The 12,672-nt window shown below is 40.7% G+C and overlaps 1 protein-coding gene across 2 annotated transcripts in view; it reads left to right on the plus strand.

The window, feature by feature from the left end:
* The window catches only part of prss12 (serine protease 12), a 34,832-nt gene that overhangs the window by 6,617 nt on the left and 15,543 nt on the right, over positions 1 to 12,672 (plus strand). For both annotated transcript variants that reach the window (XM_017461678.3, XM_017461679.3), the window contains exons 3-8: positions 4,197 to 4,375; positions 4,951 to 5,101; positions 6,189 to 6,367; positions 6,442 to 6,583; positions 7,037 to 7,233; positions 11,552 to 11,693. In XM_017461678.3, coding sequence (XP_017317167.1) covers positions 4,197 to 4,375; positions 4,951 to 5,101; positions 6,189 to 6,367; positions 6,442 to 6,583; positions 7,037 to 7,233; positions 11,552 to 11,693 — 990 coding nt within the window. The remainder of the gene's footprint in view (positions 1 to 4,196; positions 4,376 to 4,950; positions 5,102 to 6,188; positions 6,368 to 6,441; positions 6,584 to 7,036; positions 7,234 to 11,551; positions 11,694 to 12,672) is intronic.

Genomic DNA, 12,672 nt, shown 5'->3' on the forward strand with positions numbered 1-12,672 from the left:
ACTTACAGTTCTCCACGGGGTCTGAGATATTCAGGATTTTCCCTTCGTTTGAATCGGATTCATTTGAAGGCACTAGTAACTCGTTCCTCGAGTCGTCTTCTCATCGGATACGTTATTACTCTTCCCCATTATTCTCATTAACATACTCTCATGAACATACTCTCATGAACATACTCTCATGAACATACTCTCATTAACATACTCTCATGAACATACTCTCATGAACATACTCTCATTAACATATTCTCATTAACATACTCTCATGAACATACTCTCATGAACATACTCTCATGAACATACTCTCATTAACATACTCTCATTAACATACTCTCATGAACATACTCTCATGAACATACTCTCATTAACATATTCTCATTAACATACTCTCATGAACATACTCTCATGAACATACTCTCATGAACATACTCTCATGAACATACTCTCATTAACATACTCTCATTAACATACTCTCATGAACATACTCTCATTAACATACTCTCATTAACATACTCTCATGAACATACTCTCATTAACATACTCTCATGAACATACTCTCATGAACATACTCTCATTAACATACTCTCATTAACATACTCTCATGAACATACTCTCATGAACATACTCTCATGAACATACTCTCATTAACATATTCTCATTAACATACTCTCATGAACATACTCTCATGAACATACTCTCATTAACATACTCTCATTAACATATTCTCATGAACATACTCTCATGAACATACTCTCATTAACATACTCTCATGAACATACTCTCATTAACATACTCTCATGAACATACTCTCATTAACATATTCTCATGAACATACTCTCATTAACATATTCTCATGAACATACTCTCATTAACATACTCTCATTAACATACTCTCATTAACATACTCTCATGAACATACTCTCATTAACATACTCTCATTAACATACTCTCATTAACATACTCTCATGAACATACTCTCATTAACATACTCTCATGAACATACTCTCATGAACATACTCTCATTAACATACTCTCATTAACATACTCTCATGAACATACTCTCATGAACATACTCTCATTAACATACTCTCATGAACATACTCTCATGAACATACTCTCATGAACATACTCTCATTAACATACTCTCATGAACATACTCTCATGAACATACTCTCATTAACATATTCTCATTAACATACTCTCATGAACATACTCTCATTAACATATTCTCATGAACATACTCTCATGAACATACTCTCATGAACATACTCTCATTAACATACTCTCATGAACATACTCTCATTAACATACTCTCATGAACATACTCTCATTAACATATTCTCATGAACATACTCTCATTAACATACTCTCATTAACATACTCTCATGAACATACTCTCATGAACATACTCTCATTAACATACTCTCATGAACATACTCTCATTAACATACTCTCATGAACATACTCTCATTAACATACTCTCATGAACATACTCTCATGAACATACTCTCATTAACATACTCTCATTAACATACTCTCATGAACATACTCTCATGAACATACTCTCATTAACATATTCTCATTAACATACTCTCATGAACATACTCTCATGAACATACTCTCATTAACATACTCTCATTAACATACTCTCATTAACATACTCTCATGAACATACTCTCATTAACATACTCTCATTAACATATTCTCATGAACATACTCTCATGAACATACTCTCATTAACATACTCTCATGAACATACTCTCATTAACATACTCTCATAAGCATACTCTGATATTAACTGATGGGATGATAATTAGGGAAAGGAAAACCCTCTATAAAACCTTTAGACATTCTCCAAGAAGGAAAAAAAAAAAACGGAGAATGAAAAATCGAAGTGTCCATCTGCGTCTGTCTGTTCTCCGAATCTTATTTCAGAATCTATTGTTAAAAAGGTTTTAAAAAGTATTCGCTATATTTCCGAAGGACGTTTACACCACTCCAGCTGCAACAACAATCTTAGGAACGTCGGCCTAAGAACGTCATGCTCTCTTGAAAGGTCAGAGGTCACTTTCACACGTCTGCAGCACAAGATTAGCGAGACATCTCACACACACACACACACACAATCAATCCTGTGACCTCAGCAAATCATTTGTCCTTTGTAAATAATGAATGGTGCTTTTCCAGTCAGATTGATCAGGTTGATTAATAATCCATGTGAACCGGAGAGCGAGAGAGCACTCGCACCCTCTCGTCATCGTCGCCACTTAACCTGATTGAAACTTGTGAAATAACGATGTGGATGTTCTTCGTAAGCATCTTAATCGTCAAGTGTCGTTCAACAGCGTGTAATACAATGCTAATCCCCGTGTTCAGTGATGTCTCATTGACTGAACCATCTGTTTTGATTTAAAACATTTATAGCGATACAAATGCTAATGTATGCTAATAGATACATGCGCACACACTTGAGGATCCTCCTGGCAGGTGTATGCACAGGTCGGGGTGTAAATAAGATCTGGAGGAAACATGAAAGAGACTAAAATCGAGTAGCTTACGAAGAATAGTCAAGTTTAACCATTACGGGTCTGGGCTTTTTATAGTACGGATGAAGTCTGCTTTCAAAATCGAAGATCGAATGAATAAAAAAAACGCCGGTTTTCCATTCAAACAAAATCAGAAAATAAATAAATACATTTTTACATTTCTAAACTCCGAAGCTACGAGCGGATTTCCAATTTCTCGTTAAGCGACAGATGTCCGTGACAAAAATGTTTAAAATAAATAAATAAATCACAGAGTATTTGAGCTTATAAAGTAAACCGGAAAACACGTCGTTACACTCGAGGACTCGAAGAGACTCGATCGTGAATAATCGTAATTGAATGCTGGAATCACGTCGACGCGAACCGTTTTTTATTGACTAAAGAAGGACAGTCGTGTTTTTTTTTTAAACTCGATTATATTTATGCGCGATGTTGTGGAAGATCCGAGAAACACGTTAGTTCCCGTGATCTCTTATGTTATAGTAGTGAACGGAAATTCTCTAATGTCGTGTCCACTCTTATATCGTGAACTGCCATCGAATACCTATGATGAACGGATACGTTTAATTACCTCTTTGAATAAGTCTTTATTATAGTAGACTTATTTTGTAGTATGACCCTGGGTGCTGTGTGTTTTGTCGAAATCTGTCTGGCCAATGCACCAGTAGAAACCGTCCACACACTGCTGTTATCAATGTGTATGAATACTCTTGGTTTGCGTGAATGAACTCGGACGTCTATTTGAGCATGCATGTGTTAGCGTGTGTTCATTTAGGCTCCCCAGATCGATCTGAAACGCTCTGAGGAGAACCACACTTTCTAAGCACAGGGCTAAACGTTAATAGAAGCCATCGTAGAACAGGCCGGAAGGCATGACGGAAGATCCGAAAGGCATAATCTGAGATTCCTGAGATACGTGGAAATCTAACAGTTATAGTAGCTATAAAGTAGCTACTTGTGGCTATTGTTGGCTCACTGACATCGCTTTTTCTCGCTCGTGAAGTTAACGAGACGCAGAACAAAAACGCAGCTCGTCCCGTTCGCGAGAAACCAAAAGAAGAGTGTAAAATCATCTGTCCTGAAGACTTTTCTAAGTTGGGCATCTTATAGATACACAATCGTCAAGTTCCAGACTCTATGCAAAGTGCAGACTCCTTCTGAAAATGCGAAAATGTCGCATAAAGGGCTCCTCATAGGAAAACATCCCCACGTAAACAATTACACGTTTCTTAAGAAATACAAAAAAAAGTTTATGTAAAGAATCTGCCATACAAGTCGTTGCGGTTTGTTTTCGTTTGTTTGTTTTTTTGGCGGAAAACTACTCGGATTAGCGAAATCGCAATTGCACGAACTTGTCTTTGGCTGCGATGTTTGTTGGTAAATGAGACGTTTTAACCGCACTCGCGTTCGATGACGTCACGTCGCCTGACGCGTCTCGGACGGAACCTGCGGAAAATCTGCGGTCATTTTGAAAAATCGCAAGTTCCTCCGAGTGTCGCGGAGTTTCCTTCATTTTGCGTTCGCAAAATCCTGTCTAATTGATACGATAATAAATATGATTTTTTTTTACATCATATTCACAGTCACTGTCAGACACAAAGACATTAACTCAAGGTTTAAACTCTTAAACCCTCCCTTTCTATTTCGCTCCAGGTATAAAGCCCGGGCGCGTGCGAGCTCCCTCTCTAGGCTGCCTCTGGCTGTAGTGCACTGGAGGACGATAGGGTGCAGCGGGGATGAAGCCGACTTGCTGCAGTGCCCTCGATCGGTTTGGAACGGAGGAGAGTGTGCTAACCGACAGGCCGCTGCTGTCACCTGCACTCCAGTGGAGGGTACACGTACACACACACACACACACACACACACACACACATGGCTTTATATCTTTGTGAGGACCTTAATTATTAATGCAGCTAATTAACCTCAATCACGAAAACAGATAACTTTTATTCTTGAAAATAAATAAATAAATAAATAATAGAATCTTGTGGGGACCAGCCAAGTGTGTCAGGGGAAAAATGTCAAATATTTCTGTCTTTAATTTATGTATTCATTTTCATATGGTTCATTTACATGTGATTCATTTACATGTGATTCATTTACGTATGATTCATTTACATGTGATTCATTTTCATGAGATTCATATTCATGAGATTCATATTCAAGTGATACATTTTCATGTGATTCATTACACGTGTGATTCATTTACATGTGATTCTTTTTCATGTGATTCATATTCAAGTGATACATTTTCATGTGATTCATTTACGATTCAAATGATTCAAAGTGATTCAAAATGTCAGATATTTCTATCCTTGTACGGACGTCTGGTCCACCAGAGGAATAAAAAACACCTACTCTGCAATAATATATAAAACATATTGTGTGTGTGTGTGTGTGTGTGTAGCTGCGTCGTTCGTACCAGTGCGTCTTTCTGGAGGAGCGACTGTATACGAAGGCCGAGTGGAAGTGTATCACGCGGGGCAGTGGGGCACAGTGTGTGATGACCAGTGGGATAATAACGATGCTGAGGTGGTGTGCAGACAGCTGGGCCTGGGGTAACACACACACACACACACACACACACACGTGCACACAGTTAATTAGGCCAGACACAGTTTTGTTCGAAGAAACCCGTGATTTAGAAGACACTGGGGGCCTGTGGAGAAGTATCTGTGAGAGGGGTGTGTGTGTGTGTGTGTGTGTGTGTGTGTGTGTGTGAGCGAACATTTATGGGAAGTTCGTTAATCGCAAGCCCGGTTTGTATTGTAAAAGACAGAGCGTGCGAGAGAGAGAGTAACAGTACAGACAGTATGTGAGATGTACACAGGTGTAGACGCAGTCGTCGCCGTAATTATTGGCACCCTTCACGAAAATCAGCCAAGACGAATTAATAAAATCTTGCTCTTAAACGTGAAATAAAACCGCTCAACTTCCCTCTAACAAAAAGTTCTCATGGAAACTTGTGTTTAGTAGGAAAAAATATATATATTTAAAACATACATCCTGAAATGATTTACACTCCCAAAGAATATTTTTGTAGGGAAAACACATGTATATTATGTTTGTTTAAGCTGAAATGATTACATATTGGGTGTCTTACATGGTTGGTCATTTTGCCAAAGTGTGCCAATAATTCTGGCGTGCACAATAGATAGATAGAGAGAGAGATAGAGAGAGAGAGAGAGAAAGAGAGAGAGAGAGCGAGCATGAGGCAGGCTGGAGGAAGTAAGAGTGGGCGATTTAGAGAGTAGAGATATGAAAGAGAGCGAGCGTAGAAAGAAGGAGGACTGGAATGAAACACTGAGGGAAGAAGGAGAGAGAGAGAGAGACAGAGTGTGTGGTCTGTGTGAAAGACAGAGCTTCATTGTTTCAGCTTCGCTCAGCCTAATTGTGACTGATGACACTAACGCGGAGAAGCATTAACACGGGCGGCTACGCCTGTGCGCTTTTACATCCATCGTCTGTAGCACGAATATGTGTGTGTGTATTTACGTGTGTGTGTTCATCTCCATCATGTGGTGTGTATCTTTCTCAATGTCTTCTCTGTGTACGTGTGTTTGTGAAACCTTTATGTGTTTTTGTGTGTTTATAGAACTGTGCATGTTTATCCCTGTGTTTATCAGTATGTGTGTGTGTGTGTAGCGGTACGGCTAAAGCCTGGGTCGGGGCGTATTTCGGCGCCGGTGTAGGCCGTGTGCTGCTGGATGAAGTGAGCTGTACAGGAAATGAGCTTTCTATAGAGCAATGCCCGAAGACAGCCTGGGGAGAACACAACTGTGATCACACCGAGGATGCCGGGGTGTCCTGTACACCACTTACAGGTATAACACACACACACGCGCATATAAAGTCACACACACACATACACTCACATGTCTTTGTCTTTGCGTCGCAGACGGTTCGGTGCGCTTGGTGGGCGGAGCTGGAGGGTTTGAGGGAAGGCTGGAGGTTCACTATCAAGGCCGCTGGGGAACAGTGTGTGATGACGGCTGGACAAGCACCAACACACAGGTCGTCTGCAGACAACTGGGCTACAGGTCACACACACGCACACACACACACACACCAGATGTTTTACTCGACGGAAAATATTTGAGAATAAAATACAATACAATGTAAAATGAGTCAAAAGTAAGCTGTTTGAGGAGTAAACATGAGCTAGTAAAACATCGTATACACAATAAAACGATAACGTTTAAAAAAATAAATAAAAGCCCTGAGTGTCTACTTTCATAAGAGCCATTAACCACTACTGTGGAGTGTGACGTCACGAATGAACACGAATAAAGTCATGTACATTGAAACGCCGATGTAATCAAACACCTCATTTAATCCACTTAGCCTCGGTAGGTTGTCTTCGGCGTTCAGTTAGTTCTTTAAAATTAGGCCTGCTCTGTTTGAAAAATATTTCAGACCTCACAGTATACTATACAGTAACGCCGTGTTGTTACTGTTTACTGTAAACGATACGCGTGACTTCTGACCCGCAGGTCGGGTCAGAGTGTGAACCCGGAGCGTTTCGGCACGCCTCCTGGGCCGATTTTACTGGACGACGTGAGCTGCACAGGGAAAGAGCCGGCACTCGCACACTGCGCCAAGAGAGAGTGGCTTCGACACGACTGCAAACACACAGAGGACGTGGCTGTAGTCTGCAGCACCCAACGCACCGGACATGGAGTACCAACCAGTATGACACACACACACACACACTCTCTCTTGCACTTATTCCATGATATAAACCCCAAATGCACAACATTCCTGCTGCTCCATATGGACAACTTCCATAGGAATCGCTTTATTTTTGTTAGCGTCACCATGGAGATAAATGAGAGTGAGAGAGAGAGACACAGAGAGAGAGAGAGAGAGAGAGAGATCATGGATCTTATAATATCTTAAAGATATGATCCAGCGTGATAAGCGCTTCAGTCTGGTCAAATCCGGCTTAGAACATGCACAGTAGCATACACATAATAATAATAATAATAATAATAATAATAATAATAATAATAACCTAGACTATCAATGACGTCATGATTTCATTACGTTACATTATTATAAAATATTGCGTATATTAAATATACACTGCTACATGACAACATTATGATGTTATATTATTCAACACTGGCTACACAGATCAATATTCATGATATTTTGTTAGCTATGATTTTATTCCACAGATAAATATTAGCTGTAATCTTTTTACTTCATTTCAGTGATATAAAACAATATATATTATTTAACATTTTTCTACATGGTTAAACATTAGCTAACAGTTCGCTACGTAGCTATAGCTATGATTTTGCTGCATGGTTAATTAGCTATGCTGTGTCTCTGTATAGTTAGTATTAGCATTAGTTACAATTTTATTACACAACTAAGCATTAGGCTTTTATTCTTGTGTGTTCTGTACATATTAGTAGATATTAGCTACGGTTTAGTGCATGACCGGACATTAGATTTTATTACATGGCTAAATGTGAGGTAGGATTTTATTCACATTTAGCTCTGCATGAGCGATTGAACTTGTGTGTGTTTGATCGTGAGGAGTGTGAGGACGAGTCGAGCTGATGAATCCTTGGCAGCCAAGTGAGACGGTTTTAACAGCTCCAGCTGCCCGGCAACTTCTCAGGCTTTATTCCCATTGCTCTCCATAAAGAGCTGATGATTTTACCTGGAACAACACCTCCACACACACACACACACACACACACGCCAATCTGGGGGGAGCAAGTGTGGGTGTGTGTGTGGGGTTTTTTTTTTTTTTTTTTTTTTTTTTACAATAATGTGCAGCTTAGCGTAACGTTTTTAAAGTGTCTCAAGGTCACGCAGAAAACCTCTAACATCCTCCTCCCCTCTCGTTCGAAGCATAATAATTCTTAATAATTTGCAGAAGCGTCCTGTGATCGATTTTCACGCTTTTCTAATGAGATTCAAATGGAGTCTCTGATGATTAGGTCGTGGTGCTAAAATGGGATTTTAGTATACGGGCATACGGGAGACAGGGACGCACTGAAATACAGCCCTCACGGTTATCTAGAAACCATTCGAATCCTTAAATCATCATATGGGAATGATTAGTGAAGATCCCTGTCAGTTTCCATTTAGAAATTTCCAGAACAAAAGAAAATCCTGGGTTGTTTTTTTTTTTTTTCCCCCTTCAAAACACTGCGTTAGCAGGTGCTGAAACCGATGCTAACTACACGGTAGTGTGCTAACATGAGCAGCATTGCTGTGTAACATTAGCATGATTGAAAGAACAACATAGCTCATACCTTACTCAAAAAAATGCTAAGCTACCAAAACCAAACAGCAAAAAGAGTCCAGAAGTATAGAAGAAACGATGTGCTATCATTACAGTGTCAGACTCTTGTCTTTAGTGTAAACAGTAACAGTTTGAAATGTTAGCTAGCTATCAAGTATCTTGACAGACAGCTTGACTAGCTAAACAAAACACTGACTAGGTTAACCGTAGCTAACATTAGAGTACACAGTATTAATCCTAATAGATATGGGTAATATTAGCTGACTGGATCACTTAGTCCACAGTTAGCATAGCACATATTAAAGCTATGAGCGTATAATAGCAGTAACTATAAATATATAGCCTTGGGCTTCTTCACCACATTGTGTACAGCCTTATTGGATGGGCTGGCTGTGTGTATGTGTGTGTGTGTGTGTGTGCGCATGTGTGTGTGTGTGTGTGTGTATCTCTGCTGTGCGCACTCTTTCAGTGATCTTTGGCATATTGAGTTTTATTGCTTTGAAAAAAAGGAGATGGGATTTTGAAGCACCATAAGATTCCTCTAAACACTCTGATGTACGGTTTCCTGCTGTTTTCCATTTACACACACACACACACACACACACTTTCTCTGCCTTTTTAGTATGCACCAAAACACCCCTTTTACGCACTTTGCCTCCAGTTTTACACGCTCAGTTCCAGACCCCTTGCTGTTTCGTATTGGTGTTTAGTATGCATCACACTAAAGACCTCCTTTGGTTTTAAACCCCCCCTCCACATCCACACACACACACACACACACACACACACACACACACACACACACAGGCTAATAAATATCTTCTCTTATTGGCAAAATAGTATTTTTCTTTTTTACTGGATATGAAAAGCAGCTACGATGAACTGAACTCGTTTCGTCTACCTTCAACTCTTACAACCTGAGCTAGGGGGTAACAAGGTACAGGTGCAGCTAATCAGATAACAAGACAATGGATAAAAAGAATAGAAAGCATGGGACTGGATAAGTGAAGTGGAAAGCCAAAAGGGACAAAATGAGGCAATATGCCTAAAAAAAAACCCCAAACCACCATACACTTTGTGTGGAAGATGATAGGAGCATAATCATTTTCTAAACAGAAATGTAAGCCAAAGCTGGAAAAGACGCGTGGAGTGACGTCATCAGAACGTGAGTACAGCTAAATGGTCTCATTCACCAACAAACATCACAGCGAAAAACTATTTCATGCAGTTGCAATTTTCTGAAGAAAAAAAAAAGCGGAAAAATCTCTGCAAGTTGCACCGCAAATTAAAAAAACAAAAACAAAAGCCGCAGTAAAATCAAGCATTTTTTGCTGCAACAATCACAAAATCCTGTACGGACGGATCGGAAAACACCAGAACCAGAACCAAAGGTAGAAATTGCAGCACTGTCTCTGACAGTTCCTCGATCTCAGCTATATGACTCGAGTTTAGAATTGTCCGGGACTGGTTTTCCAGTCTCACTCTCACCCGCGTGGGCATTATTTCTGTTTGTCCCTTGCTTGTGATATTTTCTAACAAATTTAGGTGGTTCTATTTCTAAAAGACAAGCTAGCATCCCAATTTAAACCACGGCTGTAAATGCGTTCTGGCAAGTTTTCTATTAAAAAACAAATCAAATCAATAAAAATAGTGCGCCTCCTAGTGGTACTGTGTGGTAGCGTTCATGTTTAATTCCTTTAGCATTTGTTCCGGAATAACGTATCCGTACTCGATTACGTTCCTAATACGCAGGCGGCGTTGGAAGGCTGGTATTATCGGAAAAATTCTTCGCAAACAGCGGCGGGTTTTAAAGGGTTAATGAGCTTAAACACCTCAGTTTGCGTGTCACTCTATCGTAGATATTTAAGGCTTACAACAATAAACGTTTGCATTTCTTTCCGCTTATGAGAGGCGGGAAAAGGAGCTGAGACCGGATTGGTGCGTGGGAATAACCGAAGCCTGGTGCAGGAGGCCACTGCATGAGGTTACAGACTTGTCTTTCTGTTCCTTTTCACAAATCAATCATGAAAACGACTCTGACGTTAGCCGTGTGTGTGTGTGTGTGTGTGTGTGTGTGTGTGTGTGTGTGTGCGCCGATATAAACCACCGTGTGTAAGTTTATATTCAAGGCCAGATCAGCAGCTAATTGGGAATACGTGCTTCTGCTCAGAAACTCACATCCTGAAAGATGGAGGTCATGTGAAATAAACGTGTGTGTGTGTGTGTGTGTGTGTGTGTGTGTGTGTGTGTGCATTAGTGTACGATTTATGATGTAAGGTTAATTCAACAGGACGTTCATTAGACTGCTTCTGAAAAGAGGCCACTGGGGTCAGACACTACATATGGAGTCTATAGCCTGTGGAGTGTGTGTGTGTGTGTGTGTGTGTGTGTGTGTGTGTGGGTCATGTATATGAGAAAAGGCAGGCGTTCCATGACTAGAAATCTTAAACTCCTGTTTGACTGCCAGGTGGTTTTCTGCTGTCCCTACTGTGTTACGCAGCTCTCTCTCTCACACACACACACACACACACACACACACACGTGTGTGTATATCATATCCCAGGTACTGTTTATTGGCGTATGTATGATCTGTGTTTTATTATCTGCATATGGTTTTCTGACTCATACTTCTGAGATCCTTTTACCATAATGTCTCTCTACTTCATGCAACTTCAGAGTGTCTATTATACCTCGCGAAATCGCACGCGCGTGTGTGTGTGTGTGTCTGTGATTATCGTCCCAGGTGTACCGGTTCGACTGGTGGGCGGGGAGAACGAGAGAGAAGGGCGGGTCGAAATCCTAGTGTCCGGCCAATGGGGGACGATCTGCGATGACGGATGGACAGATGAGGACGCAGAGGTGGTGTGTAGACAGCTGGGCTACAGGTAACTCTATTATTAGGAAGAAAAAAAAAAAATCATATTACAGGTAAGAAATATCATAGCGACTCTAAACGCGGTAACACACACCTAGGGGAACCAGGTTATACGTCTATACTCCCTATACTGTGCTTTCACAGACTGCTCGATAGTGGACTCTTCTCCCCTAACGTCCATTCTGACGGAGAAGGGTCTCTCAAGACGGCCTCTCCTTCACCCACACGCACACACACACGTTTTAAAGGTTAACCATATGGAAAGCATAAGAATACAAATGTACGAGAAGCACCATTACATCACTACCCGTACTCTCCGTGTGTGTGTGTGTGTGTGTGAGTGAGTATTTTATTGTTTTTCTTCTTTCCATGTGAAACGACGGAGATTGAAGCCAGAGCTTGCGTTATGACTGTGTTTTTATTAAGCTCGGATGATTAAAAGGATAAGTCGGATTTACACACACACACACACACACACACACATACGCACATGTTGTGATCATAAGATTTAATCGAATCCCCATACTCACACACGCTCACACACATCATTTAAAACAATTCTAGCAGAGAGAGGGAACCTGACTGACCTCCTTATGACGGGTGTGTGTGTTAGTGCACACACACACACACACACACCTCATGAGGGGGTCACTCAGGACGTAGATAACATAGGTATTAGGAAGGATTAAGACACTGATGCACTTTCGTGATGACCCACAATCCTCTGCTGCGGCGCGAGGCTCGGGCCTGCCATGTTATTGTAAGCAAACGTCCAAACGTGTCTGTGAATGTGAGCTGAAATGATAACGAAAGACACGTGCTACAGCGTGTTACCATGACAGCAATGAGAAAAAGAGGTCGTGTGTGAACAGGACGTTGGGATATATTTCCTAGGAGAATCGCTTGTTTTCCTGACGATCGAGTGGAAATAAAACGCCTTCAGCGTAGATCCGGATTGTTTACGAGTGCACATGCGACGTGTCGTGGAT

Source organism: Ictalurus punctatus, chromosome 29 (assembly GCF_001660625.3).
Source record: "Ictalurus punctatus breed USDA103 chromosome 29, Coco_2.0, whole genome shotgun sequence".
Lineage (NCBI taxonomy): Eukaryota > Metazoa > Chordata > Actinopteri > Siluriformes > Ictaluridae > Ictalurus > Ictalurus punctatus.